The sequence below is a fragment of the Oncorhynchus nerka genome, linkage group LG15 (genome assembly GCF_034236695.1).
Source record: "Oncorhynchus nerka isolate Pitt River linkage group LG15, Oner_Uvic_2.0, whole genome shotgun sequence".
Lineage (NCBI taxonomy): Eukaryota > Metazoa > Chordata > Actinopteri > Salmoniformes > Salmonidae > Oncorhynchus > Oncorhynchus nerka.
Genome location: NC_088410.1, coordinates 87731418 through 87751115, shown reverse-complemented (window position 1 = coordinate 87751115; position 19698 = coordinate 87731418). Strand labels below are relative to the sequence as shown.

Here is a 19698-nt window from a genome sequence, read left to right as displayed (position 1 = left end):
AAATTCCAAGATATTTATGAGGTTACATCCTCCATCTCCTTGCCCTGACAGCTAGTAATAGGTGAAAGGTTCAGAGGTCTATTTCTTGCATTAGAAAACACCATTAGTTTAGTTTTGTCAGTATTGAGGATAAGCTTCAATTGACACAAGGTATATTGAACAGTATAAAAAGCAGTTTGCATGTTCTGGAAAGCTTTTGTAAGAGACGAGACACAACAGTAAATAACAGTATCAACAGCATCAGCATAAAAATGGTAGGTGGTAGGTGGAACTAAAGTGTTAAATGCTCTACAGTGAAATAAGACAATAAATACTAACCAAAACAGCAATGGACAAGGCATATTGACGTTAGCGAGAGGCATGCGTAGCCGAGTGATCATAGGAGTCCAGCAGGTCCAGCTAGCAGGCCGCGACTAGCATACTAGCGGATGGGATTTCAGGGGACGAAGCGATGGCGGAGCGAGTTGAGAAAAACCCCATCGGGCAAATGACATCGGTGGTCCAGTCGTGATGAGTCGACGGGGGTCCAAGCTAGTTGGCAAAAAGAGATATTGTATCCCAAGTAGTGGCTGATGGACCTCTTTGGCTAGCCGGGAGATGGGCCTAGCAAGGCTAGCTCCAGGCTAATTGGGTATTGCTTCAGGACAGTGACGTTAGCCAGGAGTGGCCATTCGAATAGCAGCTAGCTAGCTGCGGTGATCCGGGTGAAGAAGAAAAAAAGGTTCAGAGCTTGCGGTAGGAATCCGGAGATGTGGAGAAAAATAAGTCCGAATTGCTCTGGTTTGAGTCGCGCTGTGCAGACTGGCGAGAGTTGTCCGTGCTAAAGGTAGCTGATGACCGCTAGCAGTGGCTAGCTGACTACTATCTAGTAGCTAGTTAGCTGGCTAGCCTCTGTTGGGGTTCCGGGTCAGGCGACGGTTCAGACGACGGATCAGCATGGTGGGTATAGTGGCCAAAGAATTTGTCCAGCTAGCGGGCCGTGGCTAACTAGTAGCCAGTTAGCTGGTAGCCAGTTAGTTGGCTAGCTGTTGATGAGTTGATGAGTTCTTAAGTATAAAAATAGCATATCCGTACCACATTGGGTGAGGCGGGTTGCAGGAGTGTATATTCAGTCCGTAGATAGAAAGTGATATTAAAATATTAAATATATATACGAGAAAAAAAAACAAGGAAAAACTATGTTTACAAGGGACAAGACAAAAACACATGTCCGACTGCTACGCCGTCAGCCTGCACACATCCTGTGTGTTCTCAGAGTTCCTGGGAGAGAGACCCTCTACAGGTGCTCTGACCATACCCACTAAACGCTAAATACACACACACACACCAAGCATTAAGTGGCCGTGCCTAACCACTCTCACCACAGCCCCAGTGGTGTTGACCTTTAGTATAACTTTTCATTACATTTCATTACATTTCATTATAGTAGAACGGTTTGATTTGTCTAATCTTAGCAATTTCTTCTTAGCTAGCTACATAGCCGTCTTTGTATCAAAGATAATTGCGTAATTATCGTATTTCGTCGTCCTAACGTAGTCTACACTGCTATCTGCCCAGCAGCTAGCCAGCTAGCCAGCTAGCAAACGTCCACCGTCTACCGAATAGCAGCACTGTAAAAACTGTTACACTCAACTGAACGACTTGATTAGTGTAGTGTTAGCTAGCTACATAGTTGTCTTTGCTGTCTTCGTATCCAAGATAATTGTGTAGTTTAGAGTGTGTAGTCTTAGAGTGATTATCTTAATTTACCGAGGTTAGCTAGCCAGCTATTTGTCGTCCTTAACGTAGGAGACACTGCTAGCTAGCCAACAGCTAGCCAACGTCTACCGAATAGAACTTCCTCACTCAACAACCCGGTCGCATTCCGCTTCGCTCCACAGGTAGTATCACATTTTCATTTCATTTCATTACAGTACAACGGTTTGATTTGTTTGATCGTAGCTAGCTACATAGCCGTCTTTGTATCAAAGATAATTGTGTAGTCTAGAGCGATTTTCTAGGTTAGCTAGCCAGCTATTGTCGTTCTTTAACGCAACGTAACGTAATCAACACTGCTAGCTAGCCAGCTAGCCCCGAATAGCAGCACTGTAGAAACTATCACACTCAATGGAACGACTTGATTAGTGTAGTGTCAACAACGCAGCCACTGCCAGCTAGCCTACAAAGTCAACAACGCAGCCACTGCCAGCTAGCCTACTTCAGCAGTACTGTATCATTTTAATCATTTTAGTCAATAAGATTCTTGCTACGTAAGTTTTTAACTTTCTGAACATTCGAGACGTGTAGTCCACTTGTCATTCCAATCTCCTTTGCATTAGCGTAGCCTCTTGTGTAGCCTGTCAACTATGTGTCTGTCTATCCCTGTTCTCTCCTCTCTGCACAGACCATACAAACGCTCCACACCGCGTGGCCGCGCCACCCTAATCTGGTGGTCCCAGCGCGCACGACCCACGTGGAGTTCCAGGTCTCCGGTAGCCTCTGGAACTGCCGATCTGCGGCCAACAAGGCAGAGTTCATCTCAGCCTACGCTCCCTCCAGTCCCTCGACTTCCTGGCACTGACGGAAACATGGATCACCACAGATAACACTGCTACTCCTACTGCTCTCTCTTCGTCCGCCCACGTGTTCTCGCACACCCCGAGAGCTTCTGGTCAGCGGGGTGGTGGCACCGGGATCCTCATCCCTCCCAAGTGGTCATTCTCTCTTTCTCCCCTTACCCATCTGTCTATCGCCTCCTTTGAATTCCATGCTGTCACAGTTACCAGCCCTTTCAAGCTTAACATCCTTATCATTTATCGCCCTCCAGGTTCCTCGGAGAGTTCATCAATGAGCTTGATGCCTTGATAAGCTCCTTTCCTGAGGACGGCTCACCTCTCACAGTTCTGGGCGACTTTAACCTCCCCACGTCTACCTTTGACTCATTCCTCTCTGCCTCCTTCTTTCCACTCCTCTCCTCTTTTGACCTCACCCTCTCACCTTCCCCCTACTCACAAGGCAGGCAATACGCTCGACCTCATCTTTACTAGATGCTGTTCTTCCACTAACCTCATTGCAACTCCCTCCAAGTCTCCGACCACTACCTTGTATCCTTTTCCCTCTCGCTCTGATCCAACACTTCCCACACTGCCCCTACTCGGATGGTATCGCGCCGTCCCAACCTTCGCTCTCTCTCCCCGCTACTCTCTCCTCTTCCATCCTATCATCTCTTCCCTTTGCTCAAACCTTCTCCAACCTATCTCCTGATTCTGCCTCCTCAACCCTCCTCTCCTCCCTTTCTGCATCCTTTGACTCTCTATGTCCCCTATCCTCCAGGCCGGCTCGGTCCTGCCCTCCCGCTCCGTGGCTCGACGACTCATTGCGAGCTCACAGAACAGGGCTCCGGGCAGCCGAGCGGAAATGGAGGAAAACTTCGCCTCCCTGCGGACCTGGCATCCTTTCACTCCCTCCTCTCTACATTTTCCTCTTCTGTCTCTGCTGCTAAAGCCACTTTCTACCACTCTAAATTCCAAGCATCTGCCTCTAACGCTAGGAAGCTCTTTGCCACCTTCTCCTCCCTCCTGAATCCCCCCTCCTCCCTCTCTGCAGATGACTTCGTCAACCATTTTGAAAAGAAGGTCGACGATATCCGATCCTCGTTTGCTAAGTCAAACGACACCGCTGGTTCTGCTCACACTGCCCTACCCTGTGCTCTGACCTCTTTCTCCCCTCTCTCTCCAGATGAAATCTCGCGTCTTGTGACGGCCGGCCGCCCAACAACCTGCCCGCTTGAACCTATCCCCTCCTCTCTTCTCCAGACCATTTCCGGAGACCTTCTCCTTACCTCACCTCGCTCATCAACTCATCCCTGACCGCTGGCTACGTCCCTTCCGTCTTCAAGAGAGCGAGAGTTGCACCCCTTCTGAAAAAACCTACACTCGATCCCTCCGATGTCAACAACTACAGACCAGTATCCCTTCTTTCTTTTCTCTCCAAAACTCTTGAACGTGCCGTCCTTGGCCAGCTCTCCCGCTATCTCTCTCAGAATGACCTTCTTGATCCAAATCAGTCAGGTTTCAAGACTAGTCATTCAACTGAGACTGCTCTTCTCTGTATCACGGAGGCGCTCCGCACTGCTAAAGCTAACTCTCTCTCCTCTGCTCTCATCCTTCTAGACCTATCGGCTGCCTTCGATCCTCCTCTCCACCCTCTCCGAGTTGAGCATCTCCGGCGCGGCCCACGCTTGGATTGCGTCCTACCTGACAGGTCGCTCCTACCAGGTGGCGTGGCGAGAATCTGTCTCCTCACCACGCGCTCTCACCACTGGCGTCCCCCAGGGCTCTGTTCTAGGCCCTCTCCTATTCTCGCTATACACCAAGTCACTTGGCTCTGTCATAACCTCACATGGTCTCTCCTATCATTGCTATGCAGACGACACACAATTAATCTTCTCCTTTCCCCCTTCTGATGACCAGGTGGCGAATCGCATCTCTGCATGTCTGGCAGACATATCAGTGTGGATGACGGATCACCACCTCAAGCTGAACCTCGGCAAGACGGAGCTGCTCTTCCTCCCGGGGAAGGACTGCCCGTTCCATGATCTCGCCATCACGGTTGACAACTCCATTGTGTCCTCCTCCCAGAGCGCTAAGAACCTTGGCGTGATCCTGGACAACACCCTGTCGTTCTCAACTAACATCAAGGCGGTGGCCCGTTCCTGTAGGTTCATGCTCTACAACATCCGCAGAGTACGACCCTGCCTCACACAGGAAGCGGCGCAGGTCCTTATCCAGGCACTTGTCATCTCCCGTCTAGATTACTGCAACTCGCTGTTGGCTGGGCTCCCTGCCTGTGCCATTAAACCCCTACAACTCATCCAGAACGCAGCAGCCCGTCTGGTGTTCAACCTTCCCAAGTTCTCTCACGTCACCCCGCTCCTCCGCTCTCTCCACTGGCTTCCAGTTGAAGCTCGCATCCGCTACAAGACCATGGTGCTTGCCTACGGAGCTGTGAGGGGAACTGCTAACAGTTATTACTCTCTTGTGCCAGGCTTCTGAAATGTGTACCACATGCACCTTCAAACTGGGCACACACTGGTTGAATCAACGTTGTTTCCATTTCATTCCTATGAAATTTCATTGAACCAACGTGGAATAGATGTTGAACTGACATCTGTGCCCGGTGGGTTGGTCCACGTGTGCTGACAAGCCAGAGCGGGTGTCTCTCAAATTAGCTGTCTTCACCTCTCCCTCCCTCCCCCTCATCAGTCTTCGTCCCCCCATTTAATAGCGGGCTGGCTGCTCCAGTCTCCCAGTACAATTAGCTGGCCATCTGGGGCCAACACTGTAAAAAAACAGACTTCTCATGTATCCTATTTCTGTCTTCCTCGTCCTAGTACAGACCTTTAGCTTCATCTAGCAGACAGGCGGATAGTTATTCTATTTTCATAGTTAAGTAAAGTACAATAATATGTAAGAAGGGTACTAAGATTGGTATTGTTACGCATAAACCCTGTGTGGCGGGCTCCCCTAACGCACCATCCCATTTACTCTAACTGAGGGTCGCCACTAGCTTGACCAGCCAGACAAAGAGGACAAGTAGAACTTTGTGGCGCGTCTTATTCACTGGTGAAATGCTACTGAAGCCCAGAGTCATGGCAGCAAAGGTTTTATTTTAGTGTAACACAAATCACAAATCTAGTTGCTAGAGCAATAGGGAGGGCTCTCACCCACAGCACAGCAGGTTCTGACTGGGCTGGGGTCACGGTGTTAATGGCACGGCAAAGTTAAGTGGTGCCATACAGAGAGAGACAGTGTGCCATCAGGGCCAGAGAGAGTGTGTGTCGTCAGGGCCAGGGAGACAGTGTGCCGTCAAGGCCAGAAAGAGACAGTGTGCCGTCAGGGCCAGAGAGAGACAGTGTGCCGTCAGGGCCAGAGAGAGACAGTGTGCCGTCAGGGCCAGAGAGAGACAGTGTGCCGTCAGGGCCAGAGAGACAGTGTGCCATCAGGGCCATAGAGAGACAGTGTGCCGTCAGGGCCAGAGAGACAGTGTGCCGTCAGGGCCAGAGAGAGACAGTGTGCCATCAGGGCCAGAGAGAGACAGTGTGCCGTCAGGGCCATAGAGAGACAGTGTGCCATCAGGGCCATAGAGAGACAGTGTGCCGTCAGGGCCAGAGAGACAGTGTGCCGTCAGGGCCAGAGAGAGACAGTGTGCCATCAGGGCCATAGAGAGACAGTGTGCCGTCAGGGCCAGAGAGAGACAGTGTGCCGTCAGGGCCAGAGAGAGACAGTGTGTCTCAGTACACATCACCCATATTTCCAATGCCTCCTTTCAGTTAGATACTGATCCAGTTTTTCATTTATTCATTTCAGTTTTTCCTACATCAAATGAAGCCTTTCATCAACTTGTCTGAGTAAAGCGAATGACATGAGACAGGCAGCCTGCTCACTTAAGTGACATGTCCTATATATCCCACTGGTGAGGGCCAGAGAAAGCAGCAGCATAGAAGTGCTGGCCTGTTCCCGGATCTGTTTGTGCTGTCTTGTCAATGACATAGGCGTTGGCAAGATAGTACAAACAGATCTGGGACCAGGCTACAGGTTCTGGCACAGTCACACATATCCACACGCTCTGTAATCCCCAAGGACAGCACAGGTTGTCTCACAGGTTGAATCACCAAACCTCTAAACCAGCAAATGGGTTTCATTACATCACAGGAGTCTTCTGGGAGAAGTGATGCTCCAACTCTTTTTCGGATTTCTAAAGTGTGTTTGTGCAAAGCGTTCGCCCGGATCAATGTAAAAGAAATGACACTCACCTTGAACGATTGAAAAGCACATTAGACTGTTACAGTGCCGTTTGAAAGTATTCAGACCCCTTGACTTTTTGCACATTTTGTTACGTTACAGCCTTATTCTAAACTTGATTAAATAGTTTTTCTTCCTCATCAATCTACACACAATACACCATCATCACAAAGCAAAACAGGATTTAGATTGTTTTGCTAATTTATATATTTAAAAAACAGATATCAAATTTACATAAGTGTTCAGACCTTTTACTCAGTACTATGAAGCACCTTTGGCAGTGATTGCAGCCTCGAGTCTTCTTGGGAATGATGCTACAAGCTTGGCACACCTGTATTTGGGGAGTTTCTCCCATTCTTCTCTGCAGATCTTCTCAAGCTCTGTCAGGTTGGATGGGGAGCGTCGCTGCACAACTATTTTCATGTCTCTTCAAAGATGTTCGATCAGGTTCAAGTCCATGCTCTTGGCTGGGCCACTCAAGGACATTCAGAGACTTGCCCCGAAGCCACTCCTGCATTGTCTTGGTTGTGTGCTTAGGGTCGTTGTCCTGTTGGAAGGTTGAACCTTAACCCCAGTCTGAGGTCCTGAGCGCTCTGGAGCAGGTTTTCATCAAGGAACTCTCTGTACTTTGCTCCGTTCATCTTTGCCCCGATCCTGACTAGTCTCCAAGTCCCTGCCACTGATAAAAACATCCCCATAGCATGATGCTGCCACCTCCATGCTTTACCGTAGTGATGGTGCCAGGTTTCCTGCAGATGTGACACTTTACATTCAGACCAGAGAATCTTGTTTCTCATGGTCTGAGAGTCTTTAGGTGCCTTTTGGCAAACTCCAAGCGGGATTTTACTGAGGAGGAGCTTCCAACTGGCCGCTCTACTATAAAGGCCTGATTGGTGGAGTGCTGCAGAGATGGTTGTCCTTCTGGAAAGTTCTCCCATCTCCACACAGGAACTCTAGAGCTCTGTCACCTCCCTGACCAAGGCCCTTCTCCCCCGATTGCTCAGTTTGGCCAGGAGGCCAGCTCAAGGATGATCAAAGGCTGTAACTTAACAAAATGTGGAAAAGGTCAAGGGGTCTGAATACTTTCCAAAGGTAGTCACTTGAATCTCACCTTTTTTTCTCTGTCAGATGTCCTCTGTGATCTCAAAGTACTTTTTTATTAACCAATAACTTGACTTATGATTCCGTCATAGAGATGGAGAATGAATCAAAACGACAATATATAAAGAGACTATGAGAGGAAAACCTGCAGCTTTAGCTACAAGGGAGACTGGGGCTGAAGGATAGCTTGATTCATTGTGATATGCACAGGACTGAAAAAGAGATGAATCACCCCCATTTACCATACTGTATAGCCGTTTCATAAGTCACAGACACACCAAGATCAAGGAAAGATCTCTAAGATTTAGAACAAAAGAGAACTTTGGAAGTCCTGCATGGATTGACAGACTCAAAACTCACCTACCATAATGTCCTTCATCATGCTCTTCATCATCTTTATCACCATTTCAATGTTTTTACACTGATTGGCAGCAAGTTTTAATTGCTTATTTTTAATTTCCATTTACAATTAGCTTCTGTTTTTCTTCATTTGTGTATAGTTATTCCCCACCAAGGATCCATTGGAAGTGCCTCAGTATCCTACTTAAAACAGAAATTGCACTAACATGAAATAGATCATAATAGCTAACATGAAATAGATTGAACCATAGGAAACTCTAAACCCTTTCAAGCCATAATAATACGAGTCATCATTTTACATCATCCAGGGAAGGGGTGATGAGGCTGCACATTCTCACCATTAGATGGATGATAAGACATTTCTCATCCTTGTCTGGTTCTGACACGTTAACCTCTCCCCACACAGAAAGCCAGACTGGCCAGGATAAGAATAGCCCAGGCGGGCAGCTCCTGCACGGGATTCCTTCAGAGCAAACGCAACGACCTCCTCAACGACCTGCTGGAGCTCACGGTAAGGCTCCCATTTGACCTCTGAGGGCCCAAGACTGCATTAGCCCACTGAGCTAAAGGACCCAGTCCTAGTTTGAAATATACACATGTCACCAACAAGGTTTGACCCCAGGATGTGTGCACCAAGTGATGAATACCACAAGGCTGAGTTAGCCCGCTGAGCTAAAGCTCAAGCATGTCTGTTTTAGTGCCCTCTGCTGTCTGTGTTAGTGCTCTCTGCTGTCTGTGTTAGTGCTCTCTGCTGTCAGTTTTAGTGCTCTCTGCTGTCAGTTTTAGTGCTCTCTGATGTCAGTTTTAGTGCTCTCTGATGTCAGTTTAAGTGCTCTCTGATGTCTGTTTTAGTGATCTCTGCTGTCTGTTTTAGTGCTCTCTGCTGTCTGTGTTAGTGCTCTCTGCTGTCTGTTTTAGTGATCTCTGCTGTCCGTTTTAGTGATCTCTGCTGTCTTTTTTAGTGCTCTCTGCTGTCTGTTTTAGTGCTCTCTGCTGTCAGTTTTAGTACTCTCTGCTGTCAGTTTTAGTGCTCTCTGCTGTCCGTTTTAGTGCTCTCTGCTGTCTGTTTTAGTGCTCTCTGCTGTCTGTTTTAGTGCTTTCTGATTGTCTGTTTTAGTGCCCTCTGCTGTCTGTGTTAGTGCTCTCTGCTGTCTGTGTTAGTGCTCTCTGCTGTCTGTTTTAGTGCTCTCTGCTGTCAGTTTTAGTGCTCTCTGATGTCAGTTTTAGTGCTCTCTGATGTCAGTTTTAGTGCTCTCTGATGTCCGTTTTAGTGATCTCTGCTGTCTGTTTTAGTGCTCTCTGCTGTCAGTTTTAGTGCTCTCTGATGTCAGTTTTAGTGCTCTCTGATGTCAGTTTTAGTGCTCTCTGCTGTCTGTTTTAGTGCTCTCTTCTGTCTGTTTTAGTGCTCTCTGCTGTCTGTTTTAGTGCTCTCTGATGTCTGTTTTAGTGCTCTCTGCTGTCTGTTTTAGTGATCTCTGCTGTCTGTTTTAGTGCTCTCTGCTGTCTGTTTTAGTGCTCTCTGCTGTCTGTTTTAGTGCTCTCTGCTGTCTGTTTTACTGCTCTCTGCTGTCTGTTTTAGTGCTCTCTGCTGTCTCTGATGTCAGTTTTAGTGCTCTCTGCTGTCTGTTTTAGTGATCTCTGCTGTCCGTTTTAGTGATCTCTGCTGTCTGTTTTAGTGCTCTCTGGTGTCTGTTTTAGTGATCTCTGCTGTCTGTTTTAGTGATCTCTGCTGTCTGTTTTAGTGCTCTCTGCTGTCTGTTTTAGTGCTCTCTGCTGTCCGTTTTAGTGATCTCTGCTGTCTGTTTTAGTGCTCTCTGCTGTCTGTTTTAGTGCTCTCTGCTGTCTGTTTTAGTGCTCTCTGCTGTCTGTTTACTGCTCTCTGCTGTCTGTTTTAGTGCTCTCTGCTGTCTGTTTTAGTGATCTCTGCTGTCCGTTTTAGTGCTCTCTAATGTCTGTTTTAGTGCTCTCTGATGTCTGTTTTAGTGCTTTCTGATGTCTGTTTTAGTGCTCTCTGCTGTCTGTTTTAGTGCTCTCTGCTGTCTGTTTTACTGCTCTCTGCTGTCTGTTTTAGTGCTCTCTGCTGTCTCTGATGTCAGTTTTAGTGCTCTCTGCTGTCCGTTTTAGTGATCTCTGCTGTCTGTTTTAGTGATCTCTGCTGTCTGTTTTAGTGATCTCTGCTGTCTGTTTTAGTGCTCTCTGTTGTCTGTTTTAGTGCTCTCTGCTGTCCGTTTTAGTGATCTCTGCTGTCTGTTTTAGTGCTCTCTGCTGTCTGTTTTAGTGCTCTCTGCTGTCTGTTTTAGTGCTCTCTGCTGTCTGTTTACTGCTCTCTGCTGTCTGTTTTAGTGCTCTCTGCTGTCTGTTTTAGTGATCTCTGCTGTCCGTTTTAGTGATCTCTGCTGTCTGTTGTAGTGCTCTCTGCTGTCTGTTTTAGTGCTCTCTGCTGTCTGTTTTAGTGCCCTCTGCTGTCTGTGTTAGTGCTCTCTGCTGTCTGTGTTAGTGCTCTCTGCTGTCAGTTTTAGTGCTCTCTGATGTCAGTTTTAGTGCTCTCTGCTGTCAGTTTTAGTGTTCTCTGCTGTCTGTTTTAGTGATCTCTGCTGTCTGTTTTAGTGTTCTCTGCTGTCAGTTTTAGTGATCTCTGCTGTCTGTTTTAGTGCTCTTTGCTGTCTGTTTTAGTGATCGCTGCTGTCTGTTTTAGTGCTCTCTGCTGTCAGTTTTAGTGTTCTCTGCTGTCTGTTTTAATGTTCTCTGCTGTCTGTTTTAGTGTTCTCTGCTGTCTGTTTTAGTCCTCTCTATTGTTAGTTTTAGTGATCTGTTTTAGTGATCTCTGCTGTCTGTTTTAGTGATCTCTGCTGTCTGTTTTAGTGTTCTCTGGTGTCTGTTTTAGTGCTCTCTGCTGACAGTTTTAGTGCTCTTTGATGTCAGTTTTAGTGCTGTCTGATGTCTGTTTTAGTGCTCTCTGCTGTCAGATTTAGTGCTCTCTGCTGTCTAAGTGCTCTCTGATTTCTGTTTTAGTGATCTCTGCTGTCTGTTTTAGTGCTCTCTGCTGTCTGTGTTAGTGCTCTCTGCTGTCTGTTTTAGTGATCTCTGCTGTCCGTTTTAGTGCTCTCTGCTGTCTGTTTTAGTGCTCTCTGCTGTCTGTTTTAGTGCTTTCTGATGTCTGTTTTAGTGCCCTCTGCTGTCTGTGTTAGTGCTCTCTGCTGTCTGTGTTAGTGCTCTCTGCTGTCTGTTTTAGTGCTCTCTGCTGTCAGTTTTAGTGCTCTCTGATGTCAGTTTTAGTGCTCTCTGATGTCAGTTTTAGTGCTCTCTGATGTCAGTTTTAGTGCTCTCTGCTGTCTGTTTTAGTGCTCTCTTCTGTCTGTTTTAGTGCTCTCTGCTGTCTGTTTTAGTGCTCTCTGATGTCTGTTTTAGTGCTCTCTGCTGTCTGTTTTAGTGATCTCTGCTGTCTGTTTTAGTGCTCTCTGATGTCAGTTTTAGTGCTCTCTGCTGTCAGTTTTAGTGTTCTCTGCTGTCTGTTTTAGTGATCTCTGCTGTCTGTTTTAGTGTTCTCTGCTGTCAGTTTTAGTGATCTCTGCTGTCTGTTTTAGTGCTCTTTGCTGTCTGTTTTAGTGATCGCTGCTGTCTGTTTTAGTGCTCTCTGCTGTCAGTTTTAGTGTTCTCTGCTGTCTGTTTTAATGTTCTCTGCTGTCTGTTTTAGTGTTCTCTGCTGTCTGTTTTAGTCCTCTCTATTGTTAGTTTTAGTGATCTGTTTTAGTGATCTCTGCTGTCTGTTTTAGTGATCTCTGCTGTCTGTTTTAGTGTTCTATGATGTCTGTTTTAGTGCTCTCTGCTGACAGTTTTAGTGCTCTTTGATGTCAGTTTTAGTGCTGTCTGATGTCTGTTTTAGTGCTCTCTGCTGTCAGATTTAGTGCTCTCTGCTGTCTAAGTGATATCTGCTGTCTGTGTTAGTGATATCTGCTCTCTATTTTAGTGATATCTGCTCTCTGTTTTAGTGCTCTCTGCTGTCTGTTTTAGTGCTCTCTGCTGTCTGTTTTTGTGCTCTCTGATGTCAGTTTTAGTGCTCTCTATTGTCAGTTTTAGTGCTCTCTATTGTCAGTTTTCATTCTCTGCTGTCTGCTTTAGTGCTCTCTGCTGTCTGTGTTAGTGCTCTCTGCTGTCAGTTTTAGTGCTCTCTGATGTCTGTGTAAGTGATCTCTGATGTCTGTGTAAGTGATCTCTGCTGTCTGTTTTTGTGCTCTCTGATGACAGTTTTAGTGCTCTCTATTGTCAGTTTTAGTGCTCTCTGCTGTCAGTTTTAGTGCTCTCTATTGTCAGTTTTAGTTCTCGGCTGTCTGTTTTAGTTTTCTGTTGTCAGTTTTCGTTCTTTGCTGTCTGCTTTAATGCTCTCTGCTGTCTGTGTTAGTGCTCTCTGCTGTCAGATTTAGTGCTCTCTGCTGTCTAACTGCTCTCTGATTTCTGTTTTAGTGATCTCTGCTGTCTGTTTTAGTGCTCTCTGCTGTCTGTGTTAGTGCTCTCTGCTGTCTGTTTTAGTGATCTCTGCTGTCCGTTTTAGTGCTCTCTGCTGTCTGTTTTAGTGCTCTCTGCTGTCTGTTTTAGTGCTTTCTGATGTCTGTTTTAGTGCCCTCTGCTGTCTGTGTTAGTGCTCTCTGCTGTCTGTGTTAGTGCTCTCTGCTGTCTGTTTTAGTGCTCTCTGCTGTCAGTTTTAGTGCTCTCTGATGTCAGTTTTAGTGCTCTCTGATGTCAGTTTTAGTGCTCTCTGACGTCCGTTTTAGTGATCCCTGCTGTCTGTTTTAGTGCTCTCTGCTGTCAGTTTTAGTGCTCTCTGATGTCAGTTTTAGTGCTCTCTGATGTCAGTTTTAGTGCTCTCTGCTGTCTGTTTTAGTGCTCTCTTCTGTCTGTTTTAGTGCTCTCTGCTGTCTGTTTTAGTGCTCTCTGATGTCTGTTTTAGTGCTCTCTGCTGTCTGTTTTAGTGATCTCTGCTGTCTGTTTTAGTGCTCTCTGCTGTCTGTTTTAGTGCTCTCTGCTGTCTGTTTTAGTGCTCTCTGCTGTCTGTTTTACTGCTCTCTGCTGTCTGTTTTAGTGCTCTCTGCTGTCAGTTTTAGTGCTCTCTGATGTCAGTTTTAGTGCTCTCTGATGTCAGTTTTAGTGCTCTCTGCTGTCTGTTTTAGTGCTCTCTTCTGTCTGTTTTAGTGCTCTCTGCTGTCTGTTTTAGTGCTCTCTGATGTCTGTTTTAGTGCTCTCTGCTGTCTGTTTTAGTGATCTCTGCTGTCTGTTTTAGTGCTCTCTGATGTCAGTTTTAGTGCTCTCTGCTGTCAGTTTTAGTGTTCTCTGCTGTCTGTTTTAGTGATCTCTGCTGTCTGTTTTAGTGTTCTCTGCTGTCAGTTTTAGTGATCTCTGCTGTCTGTTTTAGTGCTCTTTGCTGTCTGTTTTAGTGATCGCTGCTGTCTGTTTTAGTGCTCTCTGCTGTCAGTTTTAGTGTTCTCTGCTGTCTGTTTTAATGTTCTCTGCTGTCTGTTTTAGTGTTCTCTGCTGTCTGTTTTAGTCCTCTCTATTGTTAGTTTTAGTGATCTGTTTTAGTGATCTCTGCTGTCTGTTTTAGTGATCTCTGCTGTCTGTTTTAGTGTTCTCTGATGTCTGTTTTAGTGCTCTCTGCTGACAGTTTTAGTGCTCTTTGATGTCAGTTTTAGTGCTGTCTGATGTCTGTTTTAGTGCTCTCTGCTGTCAGATTTAGTGCTCTCTGCTGTCTAAGTGATATCTGCTGTCTGTGTTAGTGATATCTGCTCTCTATTTTAGTGATATCTGCTCTCTGTTTTAGTGCTCTCTGCTGTCTGTTTTAGTGCTCTCTGCTGTCTGTTTTTGTGCTCTCTGATGTCAGTTTTAGTGCTCTCTATTGTCAGTTTTAGTGCTCTCTATTGTCAGTTTTCATTCTCTGCTGTCTGCTTTAGTGCTCTCTGCTGTCTGTGTTAGTGCTCTCTGCTGTCAGTTTTAGTGCTCTCTGATGTCTGTGTAAGTGATCTCTGATGTCTGTGTAAGTGATCTCTGCTGTCTGTTTTTGTGCTCTCTGATGACAGTTTTAGTGCTCTCTATTGTCAGTTTTAGTGCTCTCTGCTGTCAGTTTTAGTGCTCTCTATTGTCAGTTTTAGTTCTCGGCTGTCTGTTTTAGTTTTCTGTTGTCAGTTTTCGTTCTTTGCTGTCTGCTTTAATGCTCTCTGCTGTCTGTGTTAGTGCTCTCTGCTGTCAGATTTAGTGCTCTCTGCTGTCTAAGTGCTCTCTGATTTCTGTTTTAGTGATCTCTGCTGTCTGTTTTAGTGCTCTCTGCTGTCTGTGTTAGTGCTCTCTGCTGTCTGTTTTAGTGATCTCTGCTGTCCGTTTTAGTGCTCTCTGCTGTCTGTTTTAGTGCTCTCTGCTGTCTGTTTTAGTGCTTTCTGATGTCTGTTTTAGTGCCCTCTGCTGTCTGTGTTAGTGCTCTCTGCTGTCTGTGTTAGTGCTCTCTGCTGTCTGTTTTAGTGCTCTCTGCTGTCAGTTTTAGTGCTCTCTGATGTCAGTTTTAGTGCTCTCTGATGTCAGTTTTAGTGCTCTCTGACGTCCGTTTTAGTGATCCCTGCTGTCTGTTTTAGTGCTCTCTGCTGTCAGTTTTAGTGCTCTCTGATGTCAGTTTTAGTGCTCTCTGATGTCAGTTTTAGTGCTCTCTGCTGTCTGTTTTAGTGCTCTCTTCTGTCTGTTTTAGTGCTCTCTGCTGTCTGTTTTAGTGCTCTCTGATGTCTGTTTTAGTGCTCTCTGCTGTCTGTTTTAGTGATCTCTGCTGTCTGTTTTAGTGCTCTCTGCTGTCTGTTTTAGTGCTCTCTGCTGTCTGTTTTAGTGCTCTCTGCTGTCTGTTTTACTGCTCTCTGCTGTCTGTTTTAGTGCTCTCTGCTGTCTCTGATGTCAGTTTTAGTGCTCTCTGCTGTCTGTTTTAGTGATCTCTGCTGTCCGTTTTAGTGATCTCTGCTGTCTGTTTTAGTGCTCTCTGGTGTCTGTTTTAGTGATCTCTGCTGTCTGTTTTAGTGATCTCTGCTGTCTGTTTTAGTGCTCTCTGCTGTCTGTTTTAGTGCTCTCTGCTGTCCGTTTTAGTGATCTCTGCTGTCTGTTTTAGTGCTCTCTGCTGTCTGTTTTAGTGCTCTCTGCTGTCTGTTTTAGTGCACTCTGCTGTCTGTTTACTGCTTTCTGCTGTCTGTTTTAGTGCTCTCTGCTGTCTGTTTTAGTGATCTCTGCTGTCCGTTTTAGTGCTCTCTGCTGTCTGTTTTAGTGCTCTCTGATGTCTGTTTTAGTGCTTTCTGATGTCTGTTTTAGTGCTCTCTGCTGTCTGTTTTAGTGCTCTCTGCTGTGTGTTTTACTGCTCTCTGCTGTCTGTTTTAGTGCTCTCTGCTGTCTCTGATGTCAGTTTTAGTGCTCTCTGCTGTCTGTTTTAGTGATCTCTGCTGTCCGTTTTAGTGATCTCTGCTGTCTGTTTTAGTGCTCTCTGGTGTCTGTTTTAGTGATCTCTGCTGTCTGTTTTAGTGATCTCTGCTGTCTGTTTTAGTGCTCTCTGCTGTCTGTTTTAGTGCTCTCTGCTGTCCGTTTTAGTGATCTCTGCTGTCTGTTTTAGTGCTCTCTGCTGTCTGTTTTAGTGCTCTCTGCTGTCTGTTTTAGTGCTCTCTGCTGTCTGTTTACTGCTCTCTGCTGTCTGTTTTAGTGCTCTCTGCTGTCTGTTTTAGTGATCTCTGCTGTCCGTTTTAGTGATCTCTGCTGTCTGTTGTAGTGCTCTCTGCTGTCTGTTTTAGTGCTCTCTGCTGTCTGTTTTAGTGCTCTCTGATGTCTGTTTTAGTGCTTTCTGATGTCTGTTTTAGTGCCCTCTGCTGTCTGTGTTAGTGCTCTCTGCTGTCTGTGTTAGTGCTCTCTGCTGTCAGTTTTAGTGCTCTCTGATGTCAGTTTTAGTGCTCTCTGCTGTCAGTTTTAGTGTTCTCTGCTGTCAGTTTTAGTGATCTCTGCTGTCTGTTTTAGTGCTCTTTGCTGTCTGTTTTAGTGATCGCTGCTGTCTGTTTTAGTGCTCTCGGTTGTCTGTTTTAGTGCTCTCTGCTGTCCGTTTTAGTGATCTCTGCTGTCTGTTTTAGTGCTCTCTGCTGTCTGTTTTAGTGCTCTCTGCTGTCTGTTTTAGTGCTCTCTGCTGTCTGTTTACTGCTCTCTGCTGTCTGTTTTAGTGCTCTCTGCTGTCTGTTTTAGTGATCTCTGCTGTCCGTTTTAGTGATCTCTGCTGTCTGTTGTAGTGCTCTCTGCTGTCTGTTTTAGTGCTCTCTGCTGTCTGTTTTAGTGCTCTCTGATGTCTGTTTTAGTGCTTTCTGATGTCTGTTTTAGTGCCCTCTGCTGTCTGTGTTAGTGCTCTCTGCTGTCTGTGTTAGTGCTCTCTGCTGTCAGTTTTAGTGCTCTCTGATGTCAGTTTTAGTGCTCTCTGCTGTCAGTTTTAGTGTTCTCTGCTGTCTGTTTTAGTGATCTCTGCTGTCTGTTTTAGTGTTCTCTGCTGTCAGTTTTAGTGATCTCTGCTGTCTGTTTTAGTGCTCTTTGCTGTCTGTTTTAGTGATCGCTGCTGTCTGTTTTAGTGCTCTCTGCTGTCAGTTTTAGTGTTCTCTGCTGTCTGTTTTAATGTTCTCTGCTGTCTGTTTTAGTGTTCTCTGCTGTCTGTTTTAGTCCTCTCTATTGTTAGTTTTAGTGATCTGTTTTAGTGATCTCTGCTGTCTGTTTTAGTGATCTCTGCTGTCTGTTTTAGTGTTCTATGATGTCTGTTTTAGTGCTCTCTGCTGACAGTTTTAGTGCTCTTTGATGTCAGTTTTAGTGCTGTCTGATGTCTGTTTTAGTGCTCTCTGCTGTCAGATTTAGTGCTCTCTGCTGTCTAAGTGATATCTGCTGTCTGTGTTAGTGATATCTGCTCTCTATTTTAGTGATATCTGCTCTCTGTTTTAGTGCTCTCTGCTGTCTGTTTTAGTGCTCTCTGCTGTCTGTTTTTGTGCTCTCTGATGTCAGTTTTAGTGCTCTCTATTGTCAGTTTTCATTCTCTGCTGTCTGCTTTAGTGCTCTCTGCTGTCTGTGTTAGTGCTCTCTGCTGTCAGTTTTAGTGCTCTCTGATGTCTGTGTAAGTGATCTCTGATGTCTGTGTAAGTGATCTCTGCTGTCTGTTTTTGTGCTCTCTGATGACAGTTTTAGTGCTCTCTATTGTCAGTTTTAGTGCTCTCTGCTGTCAGTTTTAGTGCTCTCTATTGTCAGTTTTAGTTCTCGGCTGTCTGTTTTAGTTTTCTGTTGTCAGTTTTCGTTCTTTGCTGTCTGCTTTAATGCTCTCTGCTGTCTGTGTTAGTGCTCTCTGCTGTCTGTTTTAGTGCTCTCTGCTGTCAATTTTAGTGCTCTCTGCTGTCTGTTTTAGTGCTCTCTGCTGTCACTTTTAGTGATCTCTGCTGTCAGTGTTAGTGCTCTCTGCTGTCAGTTTTAGTGCTCTCTGCTGTCAATTTTAGTGCTCTCTGCTGTCTGTTTTAGTGCTCTCTGCTGTCTGTTTTAGTGCTCTCTGCTGTCTGTTTTAGTGCTCTCTGCTGTCACTTTTAGTGCTCTCTGCTGTCAGTTTTAGTGCTCTCTGCTGTCAGTTTTAGTGCTCTCTGCTGTCATTTTTAGTGCTCTCTAATGTCAGTTTTAGTGCTCTCTGCTGTCAGTTTTAGTGCTCTCTGCTGTCAGTTTTAGTGCTCTCTGATGTCAGTTTTAGTGATCTCTGCTGTCTTTTTTATTGTTCTCTGCTGTCAGTTTTAGTGATCTCTGCTGTCTGTTTTAGTGCTCTTTGCTGTCTGTTTTAGTGATCTCTGCTGTCTCTTTTAGTGCTCTCTGCTGTCAGTTTTAGTGTTCTCTGCTGTCTGTTTTAATGTTCTCTGCTGTCTGTTTTAGTGTTCTCTGCTGTCTGTTTTAGTCCTCTCTATTGTTAGTTTTAGTGATCTGTTTTAGTGATCTCTGCTGTCTGTTTTAGTGCTTTCTGATGTCTGTTTTAGTGCCCCCTGCTGTCTGTGTTAGTGCTCTCTGCTGTCTGTGTTAGTGCTCTCTGCTGTCAGTTTTAGTGCTCTCTGATGTCAGTTTTAGTGCTCTCTGCTGTCAGTTTTAGTGTTCTCTGCTGTCTGTTTTAGTGATCTCTGCTGTCTGTTTTAGTGTTCTCTGCTGTCAGTTTTAGTGATCTCTGCTGTCTGTTTTAGTGCTCTTTGCTGTCTGTTTTAGTGATCGCTGCTGTCTGTTTTAGTGCTCTCTGCTGTCAATTTTAGTGCTCTCTGCTGTCTGTTTTAGTGCTCTCTGCTGTCACTTTTAGTGATCTCTGCTGTCAGTGTTAGTGCTCTCTGCTGTCAGTTTTAGTGCTCTCTGCTGTCAATTTTAGTGCTCTCTGCTGTCTGTTTTAGTGCTCTCTGCTGTCTGTTTTAGTGCTCTCTGCTGTCTGTTTTAGTGCTCTCTGCTGTCACTTTTAGTGCTCTCTGCTGTCAGTTTTAGTGCTCTCTGCTGTCAGTTTTAGTGCTCTCTGCTGTCATTTTTAGTGCTCTCTAATGTCAGTTTTAGTGCTCTCTGCTGTCAGTTTTAGTGCTCTCTGCTGTCAGTTTTAGTGCTCTCTGATGTCAGTTTTAGTGATCTCTGCTGTCTTTTTTATTGTTCTCTGCTGTCAGTTTTAGTGATCTCTGCTGTCTGTTTTAGTGCTCTTTGCTGTCTGTTTTAGTGATCTCTGCTGTCTCTTTTAGTGCTCTCTGCTGTCAGTTTTAGTGTTCTCTGCTGTCTGTTTTAATGTTCTCTGCTGTCTGTTTTAGTGTTCTCTGCTGTCTGTTTTAGTCCTCTCTATTGTTAGTTTTAGTGATCTGTTTTAGTGCTCTCTGCTGTCAGTTTTAGTGTTCTCTGCTGTCTGTTTTAGTGATCTCTGCTGTCTGTTTTAGTGATCGCTGCTGTCTGTTTTAGTGCTCTCGGTTGTCTGTTTTAGTGCTCTCTGCTGTCCGTTTTAGTGATCTCTGCTGTCTGTTTTAGTGCTCTCTGCTGTCTGTTTTAGTGCTCTCTGCTGTCTGTTTTAGTGCTCTCTGCTGTCTGTTTACTGCTCTCTGCTGTCTGTTTTAGTGCTCTCTGCTGTCTGTTTTAGTGATCTCTGCTGTCCGTTTTAGTGATCTCTGCTGTCTGTTGTAGTGCTCTCTGCTGTCTGTTTTAGTGCTCTCTGCTGTCTGTTTTAGTGCTCTCTGATGTCTGTTTTAGTGCTTTCTGATGTCTGTTTTAGTGCCTTCTGCTGTCTGTGTTAGTGCTCTCTGCTGTCTGTGTTAGTGCTCTCTGCTGTCAGTTTTAGTGCTCTCTGATGTCAGTTTTAGTGCTCTCTGCTGTCAGTTTTAGTGTTCTCTGCTGTCTGTTTTAGTGATCTCTGCTGTCTGTTTTAGTGTTCTCTGCTGTCTGTTTTAGTGCT

The 19698-nt window shown here is 45.5% G+C and overlaps 1 protein-coding gene across 1 annotated transcript in view; it reads left to right on the top strand.

The window, feature by feature from the left end:
- Positions 1–19698, top strand: part of LOC115121955 (potassium voltage-gated channel subfamily D member 3-like) — a 43646-nt gene that overhangs the window by 4671 nt on the left and 19277 nt on the right. The window contains exon 2 of the mRNA XM_065001998.1: positions 8650–8754. Within this exon, the coding sequence (XP_064858070.1) occupies positions 8650–8754 (105 nt within the window). The remainder of the gene's footprint in view (positions 1–8649; positions 8755–19698) is intronic.